The 13,736-nt window shown below is 37.5% G+C and overlaps 1 protein-coding gene across 2 annotated transcripts; it reads left to right on the top strand.

The window, feature by feature from the left end:
• Window positions 1–7,214: 7,214 nt before the first annotated feature.
• On the top strand, window positions 7,215–13,528 carry LOC121598414 (serrate RNA effector molecule homolog). 2 transcript variants are annotated; one of them, XR_006005550.1, is made up of 10 exons: window positions 7,215–7,364; window positions 7,696–7,874; window positions 7,936–8,072; window positions 8,417–8,513; window positions 8,575–8,757; window positions 10,152–10,218; window positions 10,282–12,359; window positions 12,439–12,558; window positions 12,847–13,029; window positions 13,420–13,528. XR_006005550.1 is itself a non-coding variant. In XM_041925233.1 (9 exons), exons 2-9 carry the CDS (start codon window positions 7,732–7,734, stop codon window positions 13,496–13,498), a joined length of 2,904 nt encoding a protein of 967 aa, XP_041781167.1. In that variant the 5' UTR covers window positions 7,215–7,364; window positions 7,696–7,731; the 3' UTR covers window positions 13,499–13,528. The 2 variants fall into 2 exon arrangements, 1 of the variants encoding a protein (XP_041781167.1); XM_041925233.1 differs by lacking the exon at window positions 12,847–13,029.
• Window positions 13,529–13,736: the final 208 nt, after the last annotated feature.

Below are 13,736 nucleotides of genomic sequence, written 5' to 3'. Positions count from 1 at the left end.
TTAGACATACGCGGAAACTCAAGATACGCGGTATTATGCAGCCGTTGTCGGTCTCCATTAATTTTGTATTTTGGGTACTGTATGTATTGTCAGACCAATTGATAACCGATTCCTTATGAAAAACCTCTTTGACAATCGATGTAAAAAGCAACAATTATCATTTTTTAAATATTCTTTTATGTTATCAAACACTCATCTCGTCGTCTAGAAACAATGTTAGTTACTGGATAGGCCGACCAGACGTACTGCATTTAAAGGGACAGTCCCGTTTTTTACCGAAAATTTTATGCCCCGTCGTATCCGTAAAAATATCGTTTTGTCCCGTTTTTTTTATGTTCTGGGCTAGTTCGATTAAAATTAAATTGTCATACACTTGTCGAACATGTCTCCAAAAAGGCATTAGATTACATTGAAAATCAGAACAGCATTGTCGATACAAGGGTTTCACAGTCCAACACACATCTGTTAATACAATGTCCACCAATTGTTAATCCGTCAACCCGTTTTTAACACTCTTCTCATGATTTAAATAATTGTCGACTTCGAAAGATCAAACGTCAACCGATTCGATTAAAGAAATGTGTGTTTTCCAAATCGAGATTATTAAGAGAGGAAAACGGTAAAGCCCATGTAAGTTACCTACAACAGTTAAATTTGAGGAATATCAGTTGTTTGATCAATCGACGTTGATAAAACAAATTATTGTTAAGCGTATTAGAATAGGAACACACGCTTTGCCCTTCGTGATTGGCCGCGTCATCTCGACTACAGGACTAAGTGTTTGCTGCTTGGGATCCCGCCCTTCGCCGAACGTGTTGAGCACGCCAGGCTAGCATTTAATGGAAATCTTAAACGGAACCATAGACTGTCCCGAACTGCTTTCGAGGATTCACCTCTTTGTTCCTGTCAGAATACTCCGTCGCCGGCTAATGCTGGCAGTCGCTGAAATCCGAACAACCTTTGGCTCTCACTCATAAACCCCCTACTTTGTATGTGCCGTCTACTAAATTCAACTGACGATCTCTATGAGTCTGGAATGACGATAGCAGAACTGATTTCACGTTTAAGTGTTCGAAATGCCTCCAGCAATAACAATATATAAATGTTCTGTTCGTTATCTAATGTATATTGTAAACAAAACTTGACTCGAGGGGGCTTTATAGTCGATTGATTAATAAACACTAAACTAAACTAAATAAGGAATAACTTCCAGTTGTAAAACGTTGGGTGCACGTATTTACAGTGGTACCCTTCATAACGAGCACCCCTTGTAAATAGTTTTTCGCAAACCGAGTAAATCTAAATGCTCAACAATTTCCTCGCTTAATGAATAAAATCTCGTATAACGAGCAATACCATTTGTGTTTCTGGTAAGTTTATCGGAGCCGATGTAAAATTAAGATCACGATCGATTAGCATTGAGCATTTCTTAATTTTTGATTTTTAATTAGGCAAAAGAGAGATTCGATACTAAGCATAATTTCATATAAAACTATTGCCATGAAGAAAACGTGTCATACTCAAAAGTGTGTCGAGTGTGGTAGTGTGGTATTAACGAGTGGTTTTTGCACGCTTATTTTCTTAATATCCTTGTTCATGTAGGCGAGAGTTTCTACTTCCAATTTCTGCCACTTGGAGGAGTTTCGTTTGACCACAGATGTGGTGTGTAAGTGTTTTAGATTTAATAGATTTATGAAAATCTCTAATGATCATAGTTGTGCTGCAAAATATTTACAATTAATTATTTTGTTTTATGTTGTGAAATTGGCATAATTTAGGAAACAAAATCTACCAGGTCATTTTGGAAAAATCATTTTGAATCGAGTTTTTCTAAAAAAAAAAGACTAAACAAGCGATCACAAATCAAGCAAATAAATCAACGATGATGGCAAAAAATACTGAACTAAAAATATATCTCAATAACTAGTATTATAAATACATTATTCATATTTTAAGATGCGTGTATGCGTCCATTGATTTCGTTATAGCGTTGCTTAACCGTTCATATATTTCATAGAACTATTACACAATTATGCTCTTGGTTTATATATTTGGCTCTTCACGTGAAACTTTTCCAATATTTTTGTAGAATTTGGCTCTTTCGATCGCAAAGTTTGCCAACCGCTGATTTAGGCGAAAGAAAAGTCTCGTCCTAAATGACGCTTTACAGTCGAAGTGAACGTGAACGTGAAATCGCCTGGTGAAACGTTGACAATTTATGTTTGCATTAAACTCAGGTGAACTCAGTCGCTCTTTCGGCGAGAAATTAAAGCTTAAATCAATACAAACAATGCAGGAATTCAAACAAGACCCGATAGGACCATATCATCCATACGTAGGACTCTGGAGGATTATTTAAATTCATTTCCATTTAATTAATGTTTCATCATTCAAAAATGTATTAATGAACTTATGCAATGTAAGAGCAGATAAATATTATTTAATTATTATTTCATAATGAATTTAATGAAAACAATTTTAAATACAAATGTAAAATTTCAAAGTAACCTATTACTATAAATATATTTACATCGTATTATTCACATTATATTAATTTGATTAAAGAAAATTTAAAAAAACCTATCGTTTAACTATATGGATTTAAGCCGTTGACATTTTTCACGGTGAAATAATTTTCCCAAAAGACAGAACATTCGGAGAGCCAAACGTTGATTTTTCAAATTTTTTGCCCGATTGAAACGGTAAACTTGAACCGCTTAAACAATATGACATGCATTTCGCTCCTCTCAGAATTTAACGGTTTGTTAACCTTCGTTTCTATGACCAAAAATACACCCTCATCTTTATGACCACCTACCCGGGTAGGTAATACATTTTAGAAGGGAATTCGTATTTACATTGGTAAAAAAATGTCGTATTTAACTTATTCTATGCAGCTATAATAGCAATACTTCTTTTTATGTTATAAATTTATGAAGTATGGCTTTTAGTTACATAAATTGATTGTATAGCAATTAGATGAACTGACACTAATACACCGCCATGTCTTCCCGACTGTCGGGGCAATCATTTCAATCTATGTGGCTTTAGAAGAATATTAAGAGCTAAAAAACTTTTGGAATGGATTTTATAAATATAACTACATGCATTGCTATACCTATCATTACAAAATTAGCGACTAATCGAAACCAAAATCCTTTATTGTATGTTTTACCTACCCGGGTAGGTGGTTATAGAAGTAAGGGGTAAAAGTTGATTTTATTTTTACAAGCACATTTAAAAAAAATAAAAAATTCTGAATTTTTTACCACTTTTTTAAAGCATGTTTCTCTAGGCTTTCTAATTTTTTTGGATCGATTCAATAATCCAATAAAAATTTATCATAAAAAGAATAAGCTAAACATACCCGGGTAGGTGGTTATAGAAATGAAGGTTAACGGTGAAAAATAATGGTCAGCATGGAATGATAAGGAAACTCATTTAACTCATTATTTGAGCTTGTTTTATAGTCTCAATAGCAGGGAAATTCATTTTCATATTTTTTGTCCGATTAATGTTCAAATTCTCCGATTAATATTCAATTACATAAAACAAAAACACAAAAAAACACAAAATTTCACGTTCACATTCAAGAAAGTCACTGAAAATCAAGTCCAATAGTGGTAAAGGCCTTGACGGACAACAGATGTTATGTCAAAGAAGAAGCAATAAATTAAAATCGCTCTATCAAATTTGACAGAAAATAAAAACTTTCCAAAGCAAATCGGAAACGAGCATGTCGAATACCGATTTTCAGACCAGTAAATTGTTATGTTAGGCCGAAAATACACTACGCGAGGTTTCCTCGGCCACGGTAGCCTCGTATAACAGTAGAACAGTTCAGTTGTTATATCTGCCTACAATCTCGCTCGCCATTCAGCAGATATACCCACGTGCATTTCGAAATCACGGAAACGCAGAGATGCTCATGCTGGATACCTCTGCGTAACTGTTATACACGTTTGAACGCGCCCGCAGAAACGGACTTCATGTATTTTCGGCTTTAGATTCCTTTTAGGTTAAGAGCTTGAGCCGTTTAGAACCCGTTTAGTCGTCAGCTATTGAATTCTGACTGAATCCATAGAAAAAAAAAGAAAGCTTCATAGTTTGACTGGTTTGCTCAATAGATGGCGTTTTATAACTGCCCTTTTCTTGCAATGTGTTTCGAATAGCTTCATCTAAAAAAGACCTATATACCCTTCTAACTTTCCAAGCAAAAATCTATAAGATTGATCGGTCCTGTGATCAGATGCATGGAATCAATATTATCGACCGATACTCAATTCGCACTTGCATGTGTACCTGTGGTTCCCATTGCAATTTAGCATTTAAACATGCTAAACGTCACCGGAGCCGGCTTCACACCCACGGGTTCGCTTCAACGGCTCCAGAGCCGGCGGCGAATCAACGGTATCGAACCAACGGCTTCGGACGAACGTCTCCTGACTAACGGTTCAATAGAGACGGCATTTTATGATAGCATAAAAAAAAACGAATATATCTTCTCGCAAGTATGGAAACTAACACCCGATATGATTGCAGTATTGGCATGCATGACGTTGTGTAGCCTTAGTTTGTCCCGTATTTCTTAACGATGTTCAAAACTTATGATTTTTTTATAGATTCCTTTAAACAAGGTTTACTCGGCTATTTACGGATTGTATCGATTGATACCTCATTGAAAAGTTTTTTTTGTGCACTGTGTTAAAACCAGCTCTGGAGCCGTAGGTGCGGAGTCAGCTCCGGAGCCGTAGGTGTGAAGCTGTGGGTGCGGAGTCGGCTCCGGAGCCGTGGATGCAGCCGAAACTCCAACAAATAGTTCCAATTTTGTTCGTAATTTGTAAAAAAATGCATAACATATTGTTATATGAAAAAGAATAGCCGCGTTTTAAGGCGGCATATTCTACTAGAAAACATCTGTAAAATCACCCGGCTTCGGAGTTGGCTCCGAACCAACGGCTGCCTCCGAAATTGTCTGGAGCTGGTCGGAGCCTTAGATGGAAACAATTTTTCCAAGTACATATGGCGGAGGAAGTGTTAGGCAAGATTTTATGCAAATAATTTGACAAAATACCCATAAACATCATTTGATGGGTTTCCAACTCAATACAAATGATGTGAGAAAAACAAAAAGGGGTTGTAGCAGTTTCTCCTCTGTATCAGTGTAGTAAGCGAATCATTATAGAGATGGCGCCAGTATTTAACGTATTTTCATTGGAAATTAGGAGACAACTTTTGAAGCTAATTTTGTTCAAAGTGTCACGTCGGTTTGTCGGTGCCTCAACATAGTTATTTTTGAAGCAATGCGGCCCGCGAGCTGAAAATTTTGGAAAACAAAAAAATAAGTTAAAATGTGTTCAAATTTACTAATTTAACTTTTGAATTAGTCTTGCTCATAAACAAACTGGATAAGGCAGCGCTCTAGCAGCACTCTAACATGACATCGAACATGAAAAATACATGGGATTTGACATGTTCGATTTGATAACCAATAAATCGAACATGTCCCATACATTTTTTATGTTCAATGTCATGTTAGGAAGGTGGCAACGCTCATGCGATGCGATTTTATCGGACGCTTCTGTCAAACGCTATTTCGGCTCATATTGCGAAAATTTGAATGGTTTGAATGGGTTAACCATTATAAAAAAATAATTTCATATTGTTCCTACATAAACTGCATGATTACATTGACAGATAAAATCGGATGCGACGTCAAAATTTTTTTATTCCGTCGTAGGGTAACTGTACCAGTTTTCGGCAGTGTACCTATTTTCGGCAGAGTAGCTAAAAACGTGAAATTCTGCACAAATGCGGTAAAAAAGTTAAAAAAACACAATTTTGTAGTAAAAGTGTACTTATTGGTTATTCATATACGAAGTTTCACATCATTTCATTACGCATTTTTCAAAATATCAAAAAAAAATGTGCTTTTTTGGCAGCTTTGCTGTCGGCCAATGATTCGGCATGTTTTGTGATTAAGAGAATCAGAAAAGTAAAACAATGAAAAAGTGGTGTATAATAAAGATTTTATGCTTATTTAATTTATTCTAACTTGTTCAGAATTTTAAAATCATGATAAATAAGTTTTTTTTTTTTCACTTTAAATGCTGCCGAAAATAGGTACACAGTAAATGTTCATTTTTGACAGCTCAATGTTGTGGGCTCCTGCCGAAGCTCGGAACAATAACACACCTTGGAATTGGCTGAATATTCCTTTTAAACTTGATCAGAACACTACAAATAGGAACACCGACAAATAGAATACACCGAAAATAGGAACAAACTGCCGAAAATAGGAGCAAAATCAATGTTTGCATTTTCACGAATATTTATGAAAAATGGCTTTGAACCGGCAAATAAAAAATAGTGTAACATACTATGATAGTTTATCAACCAGAATAACATCACTTTCATGAAAAATAATAAAAAGATGTATATGTGTGAGCAGTTTTTGTGAAACTGCTGCTGTAGCGTGCCGAAAACTGGTAGGCCGCTAATACACGACGCGCGTTTCAAACGCGTATAACAGTTCCGCAGAGATATCCAGCAAGAGCATCTCTGCGTTTCCGCGGTAGCGCGTTCGAATGACATTTCATTTAGGGCGGTGGCAACGCTGATCGGATGCGACTTTATCGGACGAGATTTATATGGGATTTGACAGATAACGTCGGACGTGCGATTTCGTTGTCCGACATTATCTATCAAATCTCATATAAAAATTTGACAGGCCGTCCGATAAAATCGCATGCGAAAAAGCGTTTCCACCGCCCTTATATGGCTGTATTGTCATACGCGTTTCCGCGGACGCGGAAACGCGCGTCGTGCATTTGCAGCCTTAGAGTGCTGCTAGAGCGCCGGGTAATTCGATTGTTTCGGACCAAGCAGAAATGTCGTCAGCAGAAATGCGAAACAAATAGCACCGTTTGCAAAATTGAGCTACTTTTTGTCGCGCGAGACGTCGTCGCGCGCGAGACGTCGTCGCGCGCGACGTTGTCGGTTTATGTCTTTTTGAACGGTTAGGCATGAAATGTTTCAGCCATGTTGGCTACTTTTTATGCTTTAGTGCGTGAAATTGTTTCGGTATGTCTGGTTGCACGGTTAAACAAAAAAAATCTGTTAGTTCTGGTCACTCTGTCTGTAGAGACGATACCCCGTACCCTGTTTATCTTGGTCAAAAAGAGTTTTTTTTTGTTATTTGGAAAATACCAGCTTCAACACCCTGTCATTCCATCTGTCTGTGGTATGTGGTGACGCCGGTCAATTTTGACTCACTTTGAGAATATTAATTTTTTATCCAAGCCCGCGTACAACTCGTTTTTTTTGTTTTACAAAATCGACCAACGGTGTGAATAATTCCGTGTGTAAGTTTTTTCCTTGATTGACATGTTGAACCGTAGAGTCGGAAAAATGGAGAGTTGAAGCCCAACTCAGCGACGATGTGTTTGACATACGCTTTCTATTTGATTCTAAATCATGAACAGAATTTATAAATGCTCAGTCTTTGTTGATAATGTTTACGTTTTTTTTTATCGCATCTGGCAAAAACGATTCAGATGAAATTAAAATGCCAATTGTCTATCTTTATGTGCAAACTATAAATACATGGTGTAATGCATTGTTTTTGAGGTTATGTGTTGTGTTCTTGAACCTTCTATACTGTCTTAACAGCATTTGCGCCCAATTTCGTTGCAGCGAGACTCTGTGTATCAACTACATCATCTCAACAAAATGGGAGACTCAGATGATGAATACGACCGGAAACGTCGTGACAAGTTTCGCGGGGAACGCAGCGCTGGTGGTGGCGGAGATAGCTACGGACGCGGTGCCGACCGACCAGATCGTTCAAGAGGCAGAGACGATTGGCCTGATCGGTATAGTAAACTGTCGCATTGGTTACAGAATCAATTATTACCTAATTGCATTTTATTTTAGTGTTCGGCCCCGACAGGATTACCGGGACTACAGACCTCCACCTAGAGATAGGGGTTATTCGCCAGCTCGAGAAGGTCCCACGGTAAAACGTATGCGTGGCGATACATGGGGTGATGAAGGTCGACATAGATTTGGAGGTAAATTAAAATTTCGCGAATCGTGAGGCATGTTTGCTAATATTTAGAAGAAAAAAATCTAAATGTTAAAGCTGATCAAAGAAAATGATTATGCTCATGGCATATGAAGGAACGATTGTCGTCTACAATCGTTACGGCAGCACGGATCTACCCAACAGTCTAGGAAGATTCGTCTAATAACCTTCCCACTAGTAGCTTTACCAAATATCCAAACCATGTTTTAATAATCCTATCAATTTAATATCATTAGATCTGTGTAGTATTTTGTGCTATCAAACGATTTATTTCGACGCACATAACTGACTTGAGCAATTGTTCTTGTTGTTATTTTTATTATATTTTAGCACATGATGGCTATGGAATGTACGGTTACGCACATGATCACTTTGGAATGCATCCAACTGTCGGTCCTTATGGCCATCAACATGCGACACATCAAAGGTAATAGTGCAAATTCGATCAGTTTTGCAAAATGTGTACAGTAATGTGTATTAAATTGCAGGGAACCGGTAGCATCAGGAGATATGCAAACACAGCCGTGCATGATGACATTGAAACAGTTCCTCGCCACACAGGATGATTCGATCTCCGACTCTGACGCAATAACAAAGTACAACGAGTATAAACTTGAGTTTAGGCGACAGCAGATGAACGAATTTTTCGTTGCACACAAGGACGAAGAATGGTATGCTATACTTTCAGGTGTCTCATGTTTGATCAATTGGTATTGTAACCTTCGATTGCTTCATACATTTTTACAATCGGCGTGTTATGCTCATACGATTCACCATGATGAAAAATATCGATTGCACTAATATGTTATTAATGTGCCGCTAAATATTAAATGTTTGTAATATTATATATATATATATATATATATATATATATATATATATATATATATATATATATATATATATATATATATATATATATATATATATATGGATATATATATTTCTAATCATATTTTTTCCTTAACAGCGTTGATTATTGGTCATCGATAGTGAGTGCATCAGACATGCAATGCATAGTTTTCTGTAAGGATTTGGCCATTACTTGATTGAAGCAATAATTTGGCAAACATCTTTATGGATTACATGCAGCAATCTATCCAAAGTAATGCTCAATCTCGGGAAACTATGCAGTGGCTTGTATTGCACATAACTTTAGACCAGCGTAATCGTTGTCTTCATCCTTCAACCTTAATCGCAAGTGCGAATGCTCTAGTTGTCAGTTCAGCAAATAGATAGCGTTTGTTCCGCCGCCGCGAATGATTTAAACTCGTCAAAGTATGGCTTTCGATATGATATAGGGTTCCGAAACATGCGATCTAACACAGGCGAGCAATGCCGGTGTTCTTTTTTGACTACATTAACTTCATACCTCCGCGAATTACAATGCAAATCTCGAAATCAATATATGTATAACGCCGATTAACTACGCGTTCAATAATTCTACTGCTACGTGGATAACTGCAAACAAATGATATAAGCAAAACAAATTCAAACCAAAAGAGGTATTTACTATTTTAACATTATGTGTATGAAACAAACAGCTACTTCATTAATAACCCATATCCAGCTATGAAATGCTGGAAACCCGTACTAAAAAGAAGAAAACCAGGGAAGAGTTGACTTTATTATGCATCTTCTTTTTTTACAAACTATAATTAAATAAACACAATCAGCATCTTGCTTGAATAAATTTCGCGAAAAAAAAACATAACATTGATATGTGTCCATTGCGGTTCAGTGCGTGTTTTGATTGTTTCGTTTCGTTCAAAATATCGCAAATCTCATTATGGTGATAGCACTTAAATTTCAATATAATTATTCTTTTTAATTAATTAATAATTCTTTTGAATATTGAAACGAGATACATGTACACGTCAACTAGGTTATTTGTAGTATGACGTTTTTCGCTGAGATTTAGGTATTTTTGTCATTATACACAATAGCATTTGCATTTACAGTATATCTACAAATGCATTTCTATTCTGGAACTATATTTTATGTATATTGATGAGCTTGGAATTGCACTTATATTTATATATGGTTATGTCACGGCTTTTTACAGGTTTAAGATCAAATATCATCCAGAAGAATCGCAAAAGCGAAAGGAAGAACAGCTGTCATTTTTGAAGGTAATTTTAAACTTGTACCGTATGATGGATTTAATAACACTAACGATTATGTTTACTCATCAGCGTCGGTGTGAAGTATTCTTAGAATTACTCAAGTCTAAAGAAATCGGAAAAGTGTCTGTCGATGCTTCCAACACCGACGCGTTGCTTCGTTTGCTTGATACGGTGGTTATTAAACTGGAAGGAGGCACTGAAGATGATTTAAAAGTGCTGGATATAAAGCCTTCGGTAGTTGAAGCGGCTGCTCGAACGCCCGCTACACTAAACGAGGAAAAAGTTAAAATCGAATCGAAAGTGGATGCACCGGCTAAAGAATTAGCCGTCAAAATGGAGGAAGATTCTTCTAAACAAGAGGCAGAAAGAGATGAGCTCAGTGTGCCGCAGTCTGAAGAAGATGCAAGAAATGGCAATTCTAAAATCAAAGAGGAACTATCCAAATCCATGGACGATGGAAATGACAATGGTGACAAGATCAAATCGAGTGATGCACAAAAAAGCGAGAAAGAAATTGACGAAGTGGAACGTGAAGCACACAAAAATGAATCTGAAGATCGAAAGAAACGAAGTAGGTCTGATTCTGGTTCAAGTTCATCATCATCGTCTTCATCGTCTTCCAGTGAATCGGAGGAAGAAAAAGATGAGCGTATGAACAAAGAGGATAATGAAGATGAAGAAAATATACGAATCCCAGAAGAGGAAAAAAAATCACATTCGGCAGATACGATGGACAACATTAATCGAGATCAGGAAGAAGATGAAGGTAAACCCGTATGCGACGCGGAAGATCTAAACACGGCTGATGATAGAGATGATAATGCCAACCAGAACAAGGAACATAATGAGTTTGAAGAAACCACGAAAGACAAGAATAGTTCTGACCCCGTAAACGATGATAACAAAGAGAACAGTGATAAAAAATCACAACAGGAAGGCGAGTCTAAAGCAGAAACTATTGATTTGGTGAAAGATCCTGCAGATGGTGGATCGCGAGCACTGCATCGCACGAGTTCAATTTTCCTACGAAATTTGGCTCCGTCCATCACGAAGGCCGAAGTGGAGGCTATGTGTCGTCGCTACAACGGATTTCTTCGCGTAGCAATCGCAGATCCTCTGCTAGAACGTCGGTGGTTCCGACGAGGTTGGGTAACGTTCAAGCGTGAAGTGAACATCAAGGAAATTTGTTGGAACTTGAACAACATTCGTCTGAGAGATTGTGAACTGGGCGCAATAGTCAACAAAGATCTAAGTCGACGAGTGCGCCCAGTAAACGGTATCACCTGTCACAAAACTGTTGTACGCAGTGATATTAAACTCGGTGCAAAGATAGCGCACAACCTGGACGACAAATGGGGATTGTGGAAAGAAACTCCGACAGCAGCATCTGGCACGGGAGAAGCTGGAGATAAAAATGGATCAGAAGTTCAGCCCGAAGAATCATTTGGTTTGCAATCAAAAAATCCAGTACTGCAAAACATTACCGATTATTTGATCGAAGAAGCATCGGCAGAAGAAGAGGAGCTGTTAGGTTTGTCGGAGGACAGCAAAAAGGTTTCGGAGGGCGAGTTAATTGAGCGCGATCCTCAGTTGATAGAAGTGCTCGATCGATTGATCTTGTATTTGCGGATTGTGCATTCGGTCGATTTCTACAACCATTGTGAATATCCGTACGAAGACGAAATGCCTAATCGATGCGGAATTATTCACGCTCGTGGACCACCCTCACAGAGCAAAGTGATGAGCAACGAAATTCAGGAATATATTCGCACATTTGAAGGTAAAATGGCTTCTTTCCTTACCAGAATGGTCGATATAGACGAGACCGATATGAAAAAGCTCGGTGCAAAGGATGCCGAAGCGGAAGTGGAAAAGTTTATCACCGCAAACACTCAGGAGTTAGCGAAGGATAAGTGGTTATGTCCTTTGTCAGGGAAAAAATTCAAAGGTCCAGATTTTGTACGTAAACACATTTTTAACAAACACGCGGAAAAGGTAGAAGAAGTGCGTAAGGAAGTAGAATACTTCAACAACTATCTCAAAGATTCAAAGAGACCTCAGTTGCCAGAACATCCAGGTAATGCCAAGAAACCCGGATCTGAGGGTGCAACATCGGCTACTGCTAATACAAGCGTCGGTGCAGGAGGGTAAGTAGTATTTTGAAGTGTAAATATATGTTAATGGTTCTTTGTCACTGGTTTTCTAAAATACGTACTCTTTGTATAGATATCGCAACCAACCCTTTGGAATGTCCCATAGTTATGCACCCATGTACGCTTCATACGCTGCCGCATCAATGATGGCCCCAAATCCTCGTGGACGAGCAGGATTTGGCCGTGGAGGAAGGTTAGTTAAAATTGTTTTTTTTTTCTTTTGTTCCATTTTTTCAATCTTAGTGAGTATGATCGGCACATCCCAATTTCATTTAAAAACATCTTAAAATTAAGCTTCTTCGCCATCATCACTGATTGTGCATATCCGTTTTTTTTTTCTTTTTTTCTTTTCCTCTTTTTGGATTACGATACGTAAAATGACAATTGTTCCATTGGTCATAAAATCTTCTGCCAACGGCCAACTTGCCATCTTTTTTGCGCTGCTCTTGTGGTTGACATTGATTTTGCGGCTTGCTCACAGAGACGCGGGAGCGGACCCTCGACGACCGATCGTAGCATATAGTGACTTGGATATGCCGAATTTCAATGACAGCTTTTTCTAGACATAATTGATGTGTAGAATTCATCCAACACACTAATTATACATTGCAGCTGAATAAGACTCTTTTTGATGATCCCATGTAATATGGTCCGAATTCGCTAGGTAAGCAAGCGATACTTTCCAACATACAATAAAATGTTGTTGTTTGTGTTTATTCTCATGTCTCCCTGTGAGAAGGTATTCATGCTATAAATATAAAAGCGATAAATTGAACAAAAAACAAACAGTAAGTGCAATTCGCACCACCATTTCTGCTGTGTTGTACTGTGTTGGGAGTACAACTGATTAACAGAAAGTTACTCATGCAACTAGAATACAGATAGATACAACTAGATTCTAATACAACTAGAGCTATACTTTTTTTTCTAATTACCTTCAAGGCAATTACTCCTCGCTCTCTCTCCCACACACACACACAAAGACAGATCCAACATACATTCCTTTATTTCTTTGTAATGAGCAAAAACAACTTTTTTTCTCTCTTTGTTTTAGGATGGGAGGTCCTGACTACCGACCAGTAATTCATTACCGGGATCTAGATGCTCCTCGCGAACCTGATGAATTTTTATAAAAGAATTACTTACCGCCATCGACAATATTTAAAAGAAGCATAAATGTATTCCGTACATTTTTCATTAATTTTTCAGCTAACATGCTACGGATATTGTTCCGCTACTGTATGTATGAGAGTGTAGACAGGAAATCAATCAATTCAAGTAATCTTTCTCATATATAATAGCATAAATGCAAAATAGTGCATTGTTGTGGGTGAAACTGAATGAACCGATAATTGTAACGAAGGAAAATGA

This window comes from Anopheles merus, chromosome 3L (assembly GCF_017562075.2).
Source record: "Anopheles merus strain MAF chromosome 3L, AmerM5.1, whole genome shotgun sequence".
NCBI classification, from domain to species: domain Eukaryota; kingdom Metazoa; phylum Arthropoda; class Insecta; order Diptera; family Culicidae; genus Anopheles; species Anopheles merus.
This window is presented reverse-complemented; position numbering and strand designations above follow the sequence as displayed.